Below are 19,096 nucleotides of genomic sequence, written 5' to 3'. Positions count from 1 at the left end.
CTTTAATTTCATATCCAAGGTAAATTTTCTTCTAGGGAACCTTTGGTCAATAGTGAGATGGAGTTCAGGCATACGGCTCCGATAAAATGAACTGAGTTATCTTCCTTTGCAGAAGAATTTGACTTATATTCACAATAAACATCTGGCCATCAAACAAGATTACACGGGTTAAATGTGTTTTTAGGTAAGACAACAATAATTTTATACTAATTGTGCAAAGGAATTAAATATGTGGGGCAAAATGTACAGTTAGACTAACTTTTATTAAATACACGTAAATTTATTAAGGTTTTTCCTCGTGAGTTCTACAAGGTGCTATAACTACACATAAATTTAATCAAGGTTTTTTTATCGTGTGTTCTGTAAGGTGCTAAGGGCATGTGATATTGATCTTATTAGACTTAGTATTACGTTCAATACCCTTTGCATGTTTTGTGTTATGCCATCATGTGCTGAAATTATTGTATTATTTTTGCTTTAATATAGTAGTATTATGTGTGTATATCGCTTTTGTGTACTACAGAATAATATTTCAACATAGTACTATTTACGAGTTACAGACCAAAGAGTTCAAGCAGTAACGAGTTTCCTGTGATTAAAAAGGAGCGCCGAATCAGAATTTTCGTACATTCCTTGGCCTAACCTTTCAATGTTTAGTGTCACTATGTGCTTCATTACGCTTCCACTTCATTACTATCCTCGCAGCTTGTTGAACTGACAGTTCTGAAAAGATATACACATAGAGCCATAATTACCAATGGGGCAACTAGGGCAGGGCTCTGTCCTCAGGAGGCTGTGTTTTACCCTGTGATAAGTACATTATGCACTCAAATTCCCCATATTTTCCAAAGGTACCAATTATTTCTTCATACTTATTAAATAATTCAACCCGAATGGTATTCAAAGCAAATGCGACAGAGATCCATGACGAAGCAATTGATTTTGCTCAAAGGTTTCCTGCGGATGTGTTATAAACATTTCCATTACAATTACTTTTAGTTAAGGCGCCATTTAAAGAGGAGCTTGAAAAATTTAATAACGTCAAAGAATCAGCAGATCTGTTAATGAATAAATCATAGTTCATTTTCATCGAGTTTTCCTAATGTATCATGAACTTTATGGTTCCTGTGACTTTAGCTAAGGCTGAACGACTATTCTCAAAATTTTTTTTTCTAGTGGTAGACTGTGAACAGTTACAGTTTTGTAACAGAATCCATTAATCCACTAAGGCCAGATGTGGTAGTCTCTTTATTATAGAGGCACCTGACAGGTGGGCCACCATTGCCTCCTATGAAGGGATGGACAGTCACAATCATGCCTTCCCGGGATTCGAACCCAGGCCCTTTGGTACCGCAGTCAGTATCCCCTAACCACTATACCGTCTGGGCGGCCTATTCTCAAAACTAAAATTAATGATAAAACAGAGCAGTATACGCCAGGTCAGACTCAACAGTTTAGCTTTGCTGTCAATTGAAAATAATCGTGTCCAGAAAATTAACTCCGGTAAAATACCTAATGAGTTTGCTTGCTTAACAATTAAAAAACAGAGATGTTTGTAAAATTAAATTGCACTGAACAATTTTTTAGTAAACGTTTTAGCTTAATTATACTGTATATCTTTCTAATTACGCTCTGCATGACGTCAAATAAAATCGAACATCATATTTCTTTTGACTTGACAGGATTAAACAGGAATAAGAAATAGCATGTAATAGCACAAATTAACGAGACATTTATCATAATTGTTTTCATTCAATGAAAGTGTATAAAACTACTTTAACAAAATTACCAATAGCATAAAATAAAAGCATAAAATTCAATTCAACAGCAATATTGTAAAATAATTTTTAAATCAGCATATCTTTAGAATTTCCGACACACAGTGTTGGACGCTGGCAATAAAAGTGTTTTGTTTCTGTACAGTTTTCCCATTATTCGCTTTGAAATCATTGAATTTCTTAATCAAAAATTCGTTAAAGTGTTACAAAATATGTAATCGATAATAAAACAATTTCCAAATTCCAAATTTGGGTTTCCAGATGCCCATATTCGGAGGAGTATTACGTTATTCAAAATTCTATACTTCTAGGTACCGTTATTTTATTACAATGCGAGAACCATGCATACATTTACATAGATTCTTCGTTACTTAATTTCTTTAATGTAATACAGGGCTGTAATATTTGGTGGCAACATTTTGATAAGTGAATCAACGAAGAACGAGAATAGACGCAAAATGCCAAAACGAAATAAGATTTGGATTAAAAAAAGTTGTTAAGTTTGGAGTTGGAAGAAACAGTAAAGACAGAGTTTCTCCTTATCATTTTTGGACCGGAAGGCATAATTCACAAGTGCACATTAGTATCGTCACTGAGAGAAGTGTTTCAAAAATGGACCAATGAGTCTTGTACCTCTTGTGACGCTGAATCTTTGAAACTGTGTACATGAGGGCATATACGTTTCGTTCTGCACTTGTTTCGCAGTTGTGGTGTATAAATTGTGGTGTATAAATGCTGCTATAATTTTAGTAGAAAATCTCGTAGTGCTTTCGTTTTATAAGTTTCTTTAATCATCAACATCTTACTTTCGCGAAATTTATCCCGCGCTGTTATTCGGATTAATATTCGTGGCATATTATCGCCCTTTATATCGAGAAAATGACTGAAGTTACAATTAGCATCAAATACATTTATTACTAACACCCGTGGATTAAGAGAATTCAAGTGCATACTTTTTTTATTCAGCTGAGAATAACTGGAAGTGTTACAATGAATCTAGTATCTTCTTTTATCAGTGCATTCCTTTGATTTTGAATGTGTAAGATTCAAAATATATATTGTGAATGAACTGATTATACATATTGTCAACATTAAAAGTTATATATTAAAAAATTAAATATACCCGTTGTGAATAAGATAAATTCTTTCTGTTTAAAGAGTATTTGTGCAGAAAATGCCCTTATGAACAGTTATTAATGTGAAATTTAACACACTAAACGTGCAAAAATGCAAATTCGGAAAGTTTACTTAAATAAAACTGAGCGTTGGTTATTATTATAAAGAATATTCTTCATATAGACTGCAATAAAAAATACTAAGACTTTTACTACTTACATATAAAACGATGTTTATATTTGATCTAACTTCACACCGAAAATTTTCACAAGAAATTCATGATGTTTTATTTATTTTATGCAGGAAATAGCGTGGCAAAACAGTTTGAACCTTTTTGCTTAAAGTTCAGCAAAAGTAATTTGAAATAATAGAATATTACTTGAAGCCCATTTGTCAGTTCTAGAAGCCACTCCCTCGATGGCGATACAGATGTGCACTTTTACACACTATATAACAAACTAATCAATTTAAAAATGGGACTCGTATTGCTTAATTATTTATATAAATTTATTTTTACTTACAGTTCGTCATACATCTAACTGATGCTATTTATTATATAGTTAATAACTAAATTTTGTGAACATTTGCATGCTTAGAATAGTCAATAAAAGAATGTGCCTAATGTGGAGGTAACCCACTTGCACCCCTTTCACCATCACCAGATCATTCCTCCCCTTCTTTCCAGAATTCGAAAAATACATATTTGTATTTATTTAGATTTAGATTATTTTAGTGTGCTTTATAAATTAAACAAAAGTATAGGAAATATTGAATAATGCTAAAACTTGAATAAAAGTAATTTCTTATATTCATACCTAAAACTAAGTACTTAACAGGTAAATAAAATGCTTACCACATTCTCCCTCCATCTGAAACTATGAAATTCCCCCCCCCCCAAGTTGAGAACCCCTGGTCTGATGTCATATATTACGAATTTTGGTGCAGAATAATTGGTTGCGCGTTCCTTAAAAACCTTATTACTGAAATTTTAATCAGCAATATTCGATGGAATTGTAATTTTTTACTCTGAGAATTTTAGATGAATGAGTGTTAATTTTAATTGCTTCCCAAAAATTAATTTAGATCATAAAATTTTGATTCCGCAGTTATCGCGATACATAACCAGAACATGGTACCTTTGCGATACGCTTTACGAGAAGATGGATTTACCAATATCGTATCTGTGAGGATATTGTATCTCCAGTCATTATATAATGGGATGTTCCTTAACGGAATAATACCAAGTTATATTTCTTGCAGCTAATGTCATTCAATTCAAAAGATTCCTTATTAAACAAAGACATCTTGTTCTTAAAATTTGTAAAATAACGAATCTTTTTGATGCATTGAGAAAAGATATTTACCATCCCAATTAAAAATATAAATATAACAGTAGCATATTCACTTCTTTAAAATGTTATTATGCGTGATTTTATGTGTGATCAATATTATGTGGGTTTGATTGAACTATATAGACTGCATGAACAGTGGGTTTTATATTTTTAATGCAATTGCATTTCAGTTGTTATTTTTTATTCCTCTTTCATGTAAATGTTTCAAAATTTATATTTTTAAACTATTTATTTTAATATGAAAATGTAATTCAATTGTTTATTATTATTATTTAAAATTAAAATAAATTTAATTAATGATGAATGTATGACAACACATGCTAACTATTGATATGCACCAGGTGTCTCCATTCATCGCCAACTGAAATGAACCGAGTGTTTATTTTTTTAAAGATATTAAATTATTTCTATGAAAATATTTGTGTTCTGCTCATTATGATATAATGCTATTCTTATTACCACTGTCCAAATAATACGTTATATAGTATTTTAATATTTACATGTGAGTCATGTAATCATATATTATTCCTTCAGCTATGAAGTTATAACTTTATGTCTAGATATGCATTGGTACTGAATGTACTTTATTGGCATATTCACAGGTTCACAGAAACAGCAGATTTAGAGAAGAGGAAGACGTCTAATATGGAAAGCCGAAAATATCCTTTTGCAAATATATTTCTGTGGTTATCAATCTTATCAGTAACTGTCGTGATGCCACTTTTATTGAATATTTAGTTGTCATTTTGTAATTAAATTGTAAATAACGTAACTCCAAAATGTTTGTCGATGATTATATTACATTGTATTATTTCATCTTGCTAAAACCTTTCGTTACAACTGAACTTCTCTTTATTAATTCAACATACTAATTTTTACTAGCAAATACTAAACAACCCTCAGTATAAAATCAAATGTATTTAGTAATCAATTCAGTTACAAAACATAAAATAACAGGAGAACACAGTTATAATCCTAAGAAGTTTCAAAGAGTTATAATCAAAGGGTTTCTATTGTGTGTTTCCGATTCCTTCAGACGAATTTATTGAGTTCATAGTGATTCTCTGCCTAGCAATACTCTTGATGAAATCAACCCACCCAACTTCGCGAGTGTCAGCTGTTACAACACCATTTAGATAGTAGCCGTTTCTTCGAGACGGTGTTGGCTGTTATCGCAACATACCCCTTACTATCCACGCTGAGTCGTAAAGCTACCCATAAAAACTTTGCTAACGTCTGCTATTTGCGCCCCCATGAAAATCTAGGGTAAAAAGGGTAAGAACAGGCTGTTATTATGCATTTATTAATTAGATACTTACTAGTTTTTCCTCTCAATAGTTTCTACATCGTTTTAAATTATCTTTTAGTAGAAAAGCGGGAATCTTTACTTGGAAAATCAGAAATTCGTATCAAATGTTACAGGAATATACTACGTTCTATTTAATATAAATCAATTTTTGTCCTAAGTTAAATTTTAATTATCGACCATCATAGATGTACTTAATATTTCCGAAAATATTTCGTATTTACATCAAAGTACAAAAGTTGAAATAATAAGTTAGATGAGCTGTTATGATGCTACTTTCAGTTCTACCTCAATACTTCTAAACTTGTGATAATAGATGTAATAGATAAATACGTTTAATGTTTACGTAAACTATGAATTTAAATTTTTAATTATGATCTAAGGCATGTGTTTACGGCGAGTCATTATTACAGAACCGAAATAATACCTCCCCCAAAAAATTATTTTAGTTCACAAATTTAAATTCGCTGTTGCAGTTTTTCAACTGAGTGAAAAATGTGTAGCTTTTTTATTTGAATACAAAAAATAATATTTTCATGTGTATATATTTGATATTATAAATATTGGGCGTTCACTGTGATTTCAGAATGTATTATGGTAAGGATATTTTTCACATTTTACAATGTTGCTCTAATGTAAATGCAGTAATTCCTATACACTATAAATGTATTTGAGGAAATATGCGATCAAAAGTAAAAACTGCATGTAAGGTAATAAATATCAAAGATTAAAGCGCAATATGCACAATAGAAAGGAACGATAATCATATCTTTGATATCTTTTGATTCCTGTCGAAAGAACTATTTAAGTGACATCAAAAGGATGTAAAATACTTTGCGAGGTATTCTGAAAGAGAATTTGAATAATTTCAGAAATAGAAAGGGAAAACTTGAATATGCGCGTTTTTTCATTTCAAATACTTATTTTGTTTAAATAGATAGTGCCTTGAGTAGATTTGACTGTAGCTAGTTTTCACGTAGAATAGATGCATGCCAAATCAAAATCATCCAGTGACTGCAAGAAAAAATATTGTTCGTCAATAACTGTTTTAGACGATACACTAAAAAGGACAACAGCCATGATGACTCCAACCCCACCCAAAGTTGTTCCAACTACACTGCCAACTACGACGACTGTTGCTACTACAACTACAGAGCCCACAACTACAACAGAACCGACAACTACTGAAGAACCAACGACTACTCCTGAACCGACGACCACACAGTTGCCAACTACGACAACAACTAAACCTACAACTACGACAACGCCTATGACGACGACAACTACAGTAGCGACAACGACTACGACAACCAAACCGCCAACAACTACGACCACTCCAAAGCCAACAACTACAACTAAACGAACAACTACTAGGCTCACCACTACAACAAATCCTCCAACTACTACCCCAGATCCTTCAGGTATTATAAATAGTAACATTTAGAAGCGTTAACATTATTCTTACAGGTAAAGTATCTCCAAATAAGCATAATACAAGTTACATAGCTCAAGGAGTTTTAGCTAGTTTACGTGTGTGTGTTCATATTATTCATGTTAAGTGTTCATATTTATTTTTATGCCGAATTATTCATTATTGTTGTTTATAGTTTAGTTTATATTCCTAGTCAGTTTATTTTCAGAATCCTTTATTAATTTTGTTTAAATTAGCTTTTCTTAGCTTTGCTTTTAAACAATACATTATTTACTAATTCTTAACTAATTCAAATTATAGCTTAAAAAATGTGCTATATGTCTCACAGAAAATAATGATTTATTTTATTGTAAAATAGTATATAGCGCATAATCATGCACGAAAAGCATGAGACGAAAAAATGCAACAGATTAAATGTTATAAAAAATCCGCACTTGATAATATATATACAAGGATAGATTATAACTGTTATACATTTGTTAAAGTTTAAAAACTATTTCATATTAGAATAATTTTTACCAACATCCGTACAATGAAATATCTGAGCATTTTCTGCATTCAGTTAGCACAGTAACAATTATAAATTAGCTTTAATACCTTATTTTAGCAGATAGAAGCGCAAATAGACGCTATATTTCTTAAATCGAGAAGTTTGAAATGTTTATCCATACACAAGAACGTTTTCGTTTTTTCCTCCATTCTCTCATTAAGATAAAGTTTTATTTTACAACAAAGTACTATAGTTTATGAATGAAATCATACGAAAGGAGAGTATCTCGAACATAGTGCATATTTAGCATAACTCTTACACTGTAATGAATTATGTAATCCATTTAGGACTTGTAGCAAGGCAATTGAAACGCGTTTTAAAATTTCTAATTGAAAATTGTGACTACTCTTCCTTTAGCCAAATTTAATTTTTGTCACTCATCTAAATTTCCCAAACAGTATACTTCTCAAATTGTTCTATCTAATTATGCATAATTATGAGTTGTTTTCTTAGACACGAGGTATGGTGCCACTACTTCATTTCACCTTTCTGACTTGGTTGCCGCGGGAACGCCTGTTTATAACGATGGACCCGTTCATTCATCCGAAGATGGTCCCGAAGGATTTGGTAACTCAGCTGACTTTGGCGAGAACGAAGGAGAACCAGAGAGATCCTGTTTGAAGATAAATGATTTGACGAAATCTACCCGTGGCAAAGCTTCAGAGGAGCAAAATAGATGTTGGAGGAATCCTATCAATTGCAAATACGGATTTTCGGCCAGTATTTTTGCCAAATTAATCTTCGACAGGAAAGACAATAGTAAAAGATACCTTTTTAGCACAGGTAAGGATGAGTAATGTTATAATACGATTCCTTAACAAAGCAAAATTTTTCGGAAAAAGTAATTGTTTACTTGTATATAAACAGTAAATAATTTCAGTAGTTTTCATTTTCAATTTTTTTTTTTCATAAAAATGATCACATATCATGAACAGAGCTCCCATGGCAAGGAACCAGAATGAGGAGATGATGATGCTGATATCGCCAGTCTAAAATATCCTCTCTACTGTAAATGGAATAGAATCACGTCAGTTTAAAATTTGACAAAATGCAGCATTTTATTGGCGTTGATTTTTATAGAAAATTTTTACGTATTTCATGGGATATCATGCCTGTCGTCTTCAAAATTCATAGACCTTTTCTATAAAATTAGTATGAACATAAGGCTGAACTTTGCCAAGCTTTGAGTTCTTTCAATGTATTAACATGGCTCTTATTTTAGGGAATAGTCTTGAAGTATGACGTTTTCGTAGTTTTTCTTCATGTGGAAACAAGTCCCTTTTCCTTAGACAGGCTTCCACAAAGGCATCCGTCATCTTGAGGAGATAGTTTCAGGTGCTTTGTTGCAACCAGTTATGCAAAAAAATCTTATATTAATATAGGGTGTCGATGGAACAACGCTCACACTCTGTATTTTCAAATTTCTTGTTCAAAATAAAAATTATTTAATATATGAAGTGAGGCTATTATTTAATATATGAAGTAAAACTAAAGACTAATGGTTAGTGCTACAATTTAAGTCTTAAAGAATAAGCTTCATAGCATAAAATGTTTTAAGATATTTTATGTAATAATTAGACGAAAATATTCACGAATTTTGAGTGTTTTTCATTCTTGGAGAATTTATTCGTTTGTTGAATATTTTAAAACACAAGAAGGCTTTCTATGAAACGGAATGCCTTCATAAAGGTCTTTGTAAGGAACACTGGAACATTATACATTTACAAGCATCCATGCTTTCTCCGGGATTCCAACTCGGGCCCTTCGGTACCGCAGTAGGCTTCCCTAACCACTTTACCCTCTGGGTGGAGACTTTCATTGATATAAGGCATTTATACTTTATATGAAGGCTTTCAATTATGTGTAAAAATTTCACTTAAAGAACCTGCATTAGTAAGAAACTGGACAACTGACTACTTTTTTCATTAAAATTTTAATTAATTAATTTGTTTTGATAGCCTGCATATTTTTTAATAATTTACATTTAAATCTATATTTAATTCTACATAATTTTTTTTTTTTTTTTTTGACTAAATTTTATGATTACAGGAGGTGATGCAGAAGGTGTACCTGGTATTGCTGTATTTTGTAAGGGCATATACATACATGCTGTTGTGTCTACAGGAGAAAATGTGTGGGCTATTTATGTAGCTGGATTAGTTCTGAATGATACTTGGAGTAATATTGCATTTACATGGAGTCAAAACGAGGGTTTGGATGTAAATATTATTTTATCTGAATTGCTTTCTTAAAAGTTATGTTTTAAAGCAAGACTAAAATGAAAAATATTTATTGTTATATTTCCTTTCTTCTTGAATAATCAATGTAGTATTATCAAAGAAATAATAAATAAAGTGAAAAAAGGCCATTTTAATCATAGACTTATATTCAAACATCATTAGAAATATTAGATTTTCTCTTTCCATTTACAAACTTCGATTCCTTAATGTACTTGTAACATTTGACAAATTGTATTTTCACATCTGACAGTCAAAAAGGCGGTTTACAGAATATATCTCTCCCGTTTTTTTCAAAAGTTTATATCAGTATTCAAAGCATAGTAAGCAAATGAGTATTTTTTATATTGATGTTAAAAATCAGTATCCTTAACCTTTCAAACTTTCGTGTCTGTGACATTATACTACTACAAGAATCATCCACCCTACCTGGCAGTCGCTGTTACTCGATGTGACATACGGTCTTTAATTTATTATGTATGAGGCTTCGCAAACTGCCACTTGTCAGATGTATTACTATTCGTCATAACAAAATACAGTCAGTTAATCTTCTAATTAAAACCATACCTTGCTGGATTAATTGAAAGTTTTAAAAGCTATGTATGCAACAGATAATAATTTATATCTTTATGTAGTTATTTAATATATATATATATATATATAACATATAATTATGACACAGATTATTTTCATGTAATTACCTTGTGATGCCCGTTTATACTCATTAACATAACTAATTGATAATTTTTTATGAAAATTTCACCTTCATTGTAGTTAATGAAAACTTCTTAACCGCATATATTATGCAACAGGTAGGGAATAATTGTTAACAGTAATATCGAGTAACAGCGATCTTTTTTATGAAAAATTTGATAGACAATTTTATGAAATTTTTATATTTGATATACATTTTTAAAGAATGAACAAAAATATTATCTAATCTTGCGAATTATGTTTCAGTTGTATATAAATGCAAAACGGGAAGCCTACGTGAAGTACCCAGAAACCATCCCACCTCCTGTTCGTCAACCCCTCAAGCCACTGCAACTGACAATTGGTTGCAGAAGATTAGGTAAAAATATGTATGATGACTATGCTCGAGGAAAGCTGGACGAGTTCGCCACTTGGCAATATAAAGTTTCTAAAGAAAATGCCAGTTATTTCTTAGGAGGCCTTGGTAAGTAACAAAATATCTTTTCTGAGAGAAAGAGAGAAAAGTATATAAAATGTATCAGTTGTTTGCATATAACCTGATTACATAATAGTTAATCATTACAATTCCCGCCTTGTTAAGGATTTTCCAACATATGCGTTCATCGATGCAGTAAATGGCAATTAAATTTTACTTTGATCTAAAAAAAATTCCGGAAACTAAATAAAAGACCAAAACAAGAAACATCGAAGATTTTAATAAGTTATTAAAAACTTTCCGCATTGTGAAGAAATTTGCCAGAGAATTATCATTAATTATAACAATATTTCAGATGAGAATTTATGACCATCCGTAACTTAACAGTACAAACCTTTTTTTATGAATTTTTATAAATAGCAATTTGTTGTAAATACTCAAGGCATTTTACACATTTTTATCACGTGGTTTACCACTTTCATCTAAGAGACTTTCGTTTAATAGTTTAAAAGTGATCATAAAAATTTAAAAAGTTATTATTAAAAGTTAAATGTAACATTTTTATGTATAAAATGTATTTAGAAACTCTAAAACTCTTCAAACTGTTATATCAAATATGAAAAATGATTAAAGTTAAACAAAAGTACTTTACCACAGCATCAAGAAAACAACTTATTGGTTATTTAGTATTTGCATAATGTATAAATAATATAAGGATGACCCTTTTTTTTTAAAAAAAATAACTGGAGCGTGTAAGTACTTTTATAGTTCTCAATTCTAATAAAAAAATAAAAATAAAAGTCCTAAGTAAAACCTAATATATTTATTTACATAAATCTTTGTTTACTCTCTTTCTGTCGTTTTCTAAATTGTATGGAAGATAACAAGAAATAAATACTCTTTTTTATTGTTGTTGTTGTTGTCACTTCTAAAATTTCCATACTAGTACAAGAAACAACGGCTGTAATGTTCGTCACGTCGTTATACGATATACAAACATTAGTTCCCTAGGGAACGCATGGAAATCGCGAAAGTTTCGCAATGTAGAACTCAAGTTTTCTTATTCCACAGGTATGCAACTGCCTGTCTTTTTAAAACAAACAGACTTAAGATGACATAAATTATTCATCGAAATAGAAATTTTTCTATTATATTATTTTTTCATCTTAATATTTTCTAATTGCAATACCATGTGTATTTTTCTTCTTTCACAACTAATATCGTATTTTACTAATTACCTAAAATTCTTAATATTTATTATAATTTGTCCTGGAATTTTAATGCATAGAATATGCTATAAGAAAAGATCTTTTTATAGCATGACTCCTTTTCTTACCAAACGCTATTGTATTTTTTCAGCTTGGAGACAAATAATTAAATAAAGTAAGGATCTTCAAAGCAAAAGATACAGTCAAGCTTGAGATAGGGTAAAAATTATTGGAAGTCGTAGAAACATTTTTTATGTTTACAGATTTTCGGTTGTGTGTGAGCAATTAATTTTTAGAATATAGCTGTCCATTGTTATCATCCCCTTCGATTTTATTTCTGATGAGCTGGAAATGTCGATAAATTATGTCTGTACTCAAGTGAGTGTTTTATTAAAATAGAATGAAGCATCAAAAAAAATTTCCGTAAATTAAAATGTTTTTTAATTAAAAAATGAAAAGACAGAAGTGCGTTGAGGAGATGATATTATACGATTGCCGTAAAATTCATTCCTTATAATGTTAAACTAGCGCACGCAATTTTACTTCGGAAAACATTTCCATATCCCTCTACTGAAAGCACTTATGTCAAAATTCTTGAACAACTGCGTTTACGCTGGTCAACTATTTCGAAATAAAATTATTAAATCTCATCTTTGTTTTGTAAGGGAAGCAAATAAAAGTGTTCAGTTATTAACTGAACTCAACTAATGGTAAAACTATTAATTTAAAATTGCAAAATCTAAACCTCCTTTGTAAAAGAAAGTTTTAATAGCCTGTTTAATTCATCAAACTGAAAATAATAAAAGAAAAAAATAAATAGAAAACTATAAAATGCAATAGGTAATACACAATAAAATAAGGAACAGATTAAAGGAATAACTTTAGTAGTGCATTATAAGGGTTACTATATTGTTTTATGTACGTTTACACCATATTAAGTGCTATTTAACTATAGCAGCGTAAATATTATTTAAAGCATGTGATACGATGAAAGTAATTTATATGAAAAATACATGAACACTTTTATGTAATGTTTTGAATATGCGCTGCTTATTAATCATTAGGGAATGAACAAACCACGGAAGATGTTGGTCTACCGTGCATAAGAAATTTTCTTCCAAAACCCCGATGACTAAATATTGGCACCCAGTCATAAAATTAAAGTAAGCATAAGGAGAGGAAAATCCATAAATTTTAGAAATTAATTTACCAATATTTGAAATAGGGGCAAAGAGAAAACTGAGTAAGATAACACCAAAGATAAATTTAAACTATTAATCAGAGGTAGGCGAATGCTCATTTTAGGAGAGCCCGTTACACGGAATACTCCTGCATTTGTGCATGAAAAAGTCCGATTTTGCAGAGTCATGGTCTCAGCCGATATTTCTATCAATGACCGCACCGACCTGCACATATGAGGAACGGAACGCTGAAGTCTCAGCGGTATACTGATGAGATTCTTAGACTTACTGTGGTCTTTTACGCTGCAGCTATCGGAGATGAATTCATTCTTATGAATAATGATAACGGCAGGCCATTTCATTCTCAGCTAGTCGAGAATTTCCTTTTCGACGAAGGAATCCTCCGAATAGATAGCCTAGCTTGTTTTCTAGATGTGAACCCAATAGAATATGTTTGGAACATTCTAGGGAGAAGGGTTGCTACTCGCTTATCACCCCTCAGAAACAATTCAATAATTTCAAAGCTCTTTTGCTCAGGAATGGAAGAGAATACCCAGTTTCTCATTGATACTATGCCTCGTAAGTGTGCGGCATTGCTTTCGGTCAGCAAAAACCATACCACCGATTGAAACTATTTCTATTCGGGAAATCCTATTTTCCTTTGTTTGTTTGTATAATATGCACAAATTGTGAATTATTTCTTTACCGACAAATATTGGCAACAAAATTTATTATTCCTTGTTCGTTGCTTCTTTTTCTTTTCTCGTATCTTATAATACCTACACACGATATATTAGTGACCAAAACATTTCCTCAACCGCAGTTTATATCCAAAATCATAACATCCCCTAATTGTTTTCAACAGTGTATATGGAATTTAGTTTAAATATCACGCTGAATAACAATAAAAAAAAATCCAACATTAAGAATCAGTGTAAATTTTAAAAAATTTTCTTCAGTACTAGTTTCGATAGTTTTTTAACTACCTTCTTCAGCTGCTAAGTGCAAATGAACCAAATAAAGGGTGCAGAAAGAAAAGATAAGGATAGAGATAAGATAAGAAAAGTTACACAGAAGTCAAGCTACCGGCGCCATCTATTGATGAAACAAGAATACTAAAACAAAATTTCTTTAAACGCTAAAGGTATAGGCTGAAGGTTATTTAGATTTTTTAAAAGCGTTTTACATCCAAAAAAACATTTATATTCTAGTTAATGACCCCAATTGCAATCTACCTTTAAATTAAGCCTTTAAAGAAATTTTGTTTTAGTTTTTCTTGTTTCATCAATAGATGGCGCCGGTAGCTTAACTTCTATCTAACTTTTCTTATCTTATCTCTACCCTTTATTTGGTTCATTTGCACTTAGCAGCTGAAGAAGGCAGTTCAAAAACTATCGAAACAAGTACTGAAAAAAAAAAAAAAAAAAAAAAAAAAAAAAAAAAAATTAGAAACTTACGCTGATTCTTCTTAACGTTGGACTTTGTTTTTGAGTGTGTATGGAACTTGATTCAGCTGGAGCAAAAATGAAGAGCGCACTGTTTTACTACGTAAAACTGAAATTGTATATTGCAATGGTGATTTTTACTTTTGCTTCAGTCTATTTTCATTCGTAAACTGCGATAGTATACCATCATAACTCTATCTAACTTCTTGACCGAGGTGAATTCAACATTTTACTAAAAGTTTAAATTAAGTAATTAAACTACTGCTTAAATTTCCAATAATTAAACAAAAAGGAATGCACAAAAGCTAAGACAGGAAGAAAAGTAAGTTATGTACGGAACAAAACCTTTAAACTTTTAAGTTTACTGGCAATTGTTCTTCTGATAGATTAGAATGTTTCAAAAGATCAAGTTGTATTAGTTCGATTCCTGATCTTATAGGTAATTAAACTACTGCTTAAATTTAAATAATTAAACAAAAAATATTCAATTATAAGAGAGAAAGCAAATTATGTTATATTTGCTTTAAAACTGCAAATTAACTGTCAAATTTACTTATATCAGACCAGTGGATAACAAAAGATCAAGTCGGATTAATTTAGTTCCTGATCCTGATGATCGTTCCTCGACAGATACATGTTTTTAAAAATAATCTGCATTTTTTCACCAGAGAGGAGCCTTGAATACTTGATTTGACTTTCAACAGTAAAGCTTGTAAAGTATTTCTCCCGTCCTCTTAGCATGCCTTTGTGGTGTAATGGTCAGCACACTTGGCGCGTATTCGAGAAGTCCGTAGTTCGAGTCTTGGTGAGGGCATTACTCATTTTTCATCTCTCCTAAAAAAAATGAATCAACTACTAATTTTTTTCACCATTAAGGCATTTGTAGATGAATTTATTTTACTATTGCTTTACATCGTATAATTTCAATGCTTGTTGTAAACGTTTCTTCAGCATTTCACTAAATTTGCGGGTCTATTTGAAGTTACGTTGTCGCTCGTTATTTATGTAGTGATTTTTTATTAATTACTTACATATATTTATTCAAAAACAAAAGTGTGTCTCAATTCCCATTTAGTTCAGAAAATGCGGTTATTTATAGCTGCCAAATTCAAACTCTAATTCAATACGCTAAAGTAAAATTCATGTACAAATATATTATTATTTCCTCCTGCATCTGATTTTTCTTATGCGATCAGTCCATTAACAGAATTTTTACTGTGACTGGAGGAGTATATTAGCATTTGTACCGCGTTGAACATGGCTGCAATAAAAGGCATCTTTCCGTAAAAAAATGTTTTTAGAATTTTCTGCTTTTATGATCTCTATCTTTACAAAAACTGGATGATATCAAATTTTCATAGAAAATTAAATGAATCCCTTGTACACTGCGAAGAAAAAAAAAAAAAAAAAAAAAAAAGGACAGTTTTATATCTCCCTTTCTACTCGACCGATTGACGATATTCAGATTGTATTTTTCAGATCTCGAAAGCGATAGGATATGCATTAGATTTATATATATCAATTGTTCCAATATAGGTATTTTGACACAAAATCGGATTTTTTCTGAAATGGCATGCCAGTTGTTTTCCATATTTCGATTCTACGACTCAAATTATGCTTAAATATTAAATTTTGTGCGAAAGTATATTAAAAAATGTTTGTTGGCGCATTTATTTGAGTTTGGCCAAGAATAATTCACTTGGCGAACGTTTTAATATATGGCAATCTATTTTCCTTTCCTTTTTTATTCACGAATATTTTCGGAAATTTTTAATAAAAACTCTACTTGTTTGCAGATATACTTAAAAATACATCTACTTTAAGATGATGATAAAAATTTTATAGGTTATAATACAATATTTTTTCGAAAAATTTATAAAAATTATTTTAAAACAATGGTTGAATTTCATTTGAAATGAACCTAAATTTCGAAATATGAAAGAAAGAATCAAATAAGTTTAATAGAGAAGGGTTAGTTTATTAGTTTACAGCAAAGCACTTGAGGGCTATCTGCCTTAAGGGAGGGATGCCTTCCTGGGGGACTTTTTAAGGGAAACTGGCTCGTATACACGTTTCACATGAGGAAAACCACGAAAACACCCATGCAGCCAGCCCGTTCGCAGGATTCGAACCTCGGACCGAACTACCAGTGTTCAGCGACTTTACCGCTCGGGCGCTGGTGAGCGCTAATAGAAAAGGGATATTAATAAATATATACCATATTCAATTAGCATTGAGGAGCTCAAGTTTTGAGAGCTAATTGTTTAGAAACTATTCGTGCGGCTTTTACAAAACTTGGCAGTTTGACATAATTTGAGTCTTAGAATCGAAATATGGAAAGATATTGGCATACCGTTTCATAAAAAGTTAGAGTTTCTGTCAAAATACCTATATTAGAAAAATACTATATGTGTATCCTAAGTCGCGCTTTCGAAACATGAAAAACGCAAGTTGAATTTCGTTAATCGGCCCAGTAGGAACAGAAGATACAGGAAGTGTCCCATTTTTTTTTTTTTTTTTTTCGTTTTCCCCCAATGTACATTATTTCATAAAGTTTTTATTAAAGGTTTTAAAGAAACTGGTGTAAGAAAAACTTAGGAAAATTAAGGTGATTCTGCATTGATTGCAGATTTAAACGCGAGAAATTAAATCAGTACCATATGTTATGTTATTATATATTACCATATGTTATGTTATGTTATTACTCTTTTATTTCGTTCATTATAATTTCTTCTATAGCTTTTACTCGAACTGTTTAGGAAGTTAAAAGAGGAATTGAAACAATGCTTATTTCATTGCTCTTAAAGTATTTTTAAACATATTATTTTGTATTAATTCTTAAAATTATTGGTGTTAAACTCGTTAATAGAGTGTCGGGAAGTAAATTATTTTACAAAGATTGTGTGTCCGTTGCTAAAACAATGAAAACAAATGTTAATACCTTTACACATGATTCCCATTATATTGTAGCTTACCCCGGATATCTCAATAACCTTTTTAGAAACGATCAAATGGTCACGATTACGTTAGGAATCGGACTAAAGGTTTGGACCACTGTTTACGAGTACATTTTCCATAATATATTGTAAAGATCTCTCCGAATTATTAAACATGCATATTTCTGTCTAAAATATAGGTCTTAATGATAAATGGTATACAAAAAAAGTGTTTAAGACATACTAAATTTCCAATAATGATCAGAGTTCATAATATTAAATATGCATCTGTTTCTCTGTCTATTAATTAAGGTGTCCTAGAAAAATTTCGGCAACATTACATGGATTTGAAGAAACCAGATGCTGTTGGAATCTTTTCGGTACACCACTTCTTTCTAGAGACATATGACTCCAAAATATCAAAACGCCACAACCGATTAAATGAATAGATTATCCCCAGGACGAATTCTTGTGATGTTCTCTCTATTCGTAGAACGCCAGATTTGAAACTCAATAATTTCCTCTTATGTGGCCATGCGAAATCAGAGATGTATGTGAAGCTTTTGAACGTTGCAAAGAAAATCATTTTAGATATTGACAATATTCGAAAGACGCCAAGCATCATTTTCGAAAATGACAGGCTGGCCTTAATTCAATCATGCAAATACCGCTCTCTTTGGTGTAAATGTTTGGTAGTTTGAGTACTTACCTTAAAATATCTAAGATAGAGGCAGTACACGCTATTCGTGTGTATGTATTGCAGTCTTTAATGTTCAATAATGTAAATAAGTGAGCACTATATTAGCATAATATGTATTGTATTTTCCCTGTGCATGGTAAAGAATGTACCGTCATTTGCTGTTTGGTATGTGTACTTCTTTCATTAATCTTCCATTTACAGTTCTTTTGTTGGCTCACCATCTGGCGCTGATTTCGAGTCTAATTTCGAGTCCGCAGTTACTAATAGACATAAATAAGGTTTCAGGACACATCTTTATTTTTGCCTCTTTTTTTAAATAACACATCTCCTGTCTATAAGTTTCATTATTTCAGACACCTCCACCGTTATCATCGAAGGTCCGCTATTACATTACGATGTCACTTCATTTGCTTTGCTGGAACTAAAGGCGCGAGATTTTGTTGCGTAACTTCTGAGCAAAGCTGTATACCGAAACCATTCCAATAATAGCAATTTGTTTCTTCTAACCTTCCATATATGCAGTATTGTATTGACTCATTTTTTCTGGTACATTCCTGTTTTGCATATTTTTATTGTATTATACATCTCTATGGAATATTGATATTTATTCTAATTTTCACCTGACTTTTAATTATTAGAAATGTATTTTTATTTCCATGCTGTACATAGAACCGGATAAATGTAAGTAATATTCATAAATTAACTAAATACAATGTTTTTATTTCG

At 31.1% G+C, this 19,096-nt stretch overlaps 1 protein-coding gene across 6 annotated transcripts in view; it reads left to right on the top strand.

Annotated features, from left to right (window-relative positions):
• Positions 1-19,096, top strand: part of LOC118196921 (uncharacterized) — a 251,923-nt gene that overhangs the window by 112,505 nt on the left and 120,322 nt on the right. For all 6 annotated transcript variants that reach the window (XM_085822089.1, XM_085822092.1, XM_085822088.1 and 3 more), the window contains 5 exons: positions 36-184; positions 4,849-6,973; positions 7,988-8,317; positions 9,584-9,753; positions 10,732-10,948. In XM_085822089.1, coding sequence (XP_085678215.1) covers positions 6,538-6,973; positions 7,988-8,317; positions 9,584-9,753; positions 10,732-10,948 — 1,153 coding nt within the window. In that variant the 5' untranslated portion in view covers positions 36-184; positions 4,849-6,537. The remainder of the gene's footprint in view (positions 1-35; positions 185-4,848; positions 6,974-7,987; positions 8,318-9,583; positions 9,754-10,731; positions 10,949-19,096) is intronic.

Source organism: Stegodyphus dumicola, chromosome 8 (genome assembly GCF_044657685.1).
Source record: "Stegodyphus dumicola isolate Sdum_Otavi_A_Nest chromosome 8, ASM4465768v1".
NCBI classification, from domain to species: domain Eukaryota; kingdom Metazoa; phylum Arthropoda; class Arachnida; order Araneae; family Eresidae; genus Stegodyphus; species Stegodyphus dumicola.
Note: the sequence above shows the minus strand (reverse complement) of the source record. Positions and strands in the feature narration are given on the sequence as shown.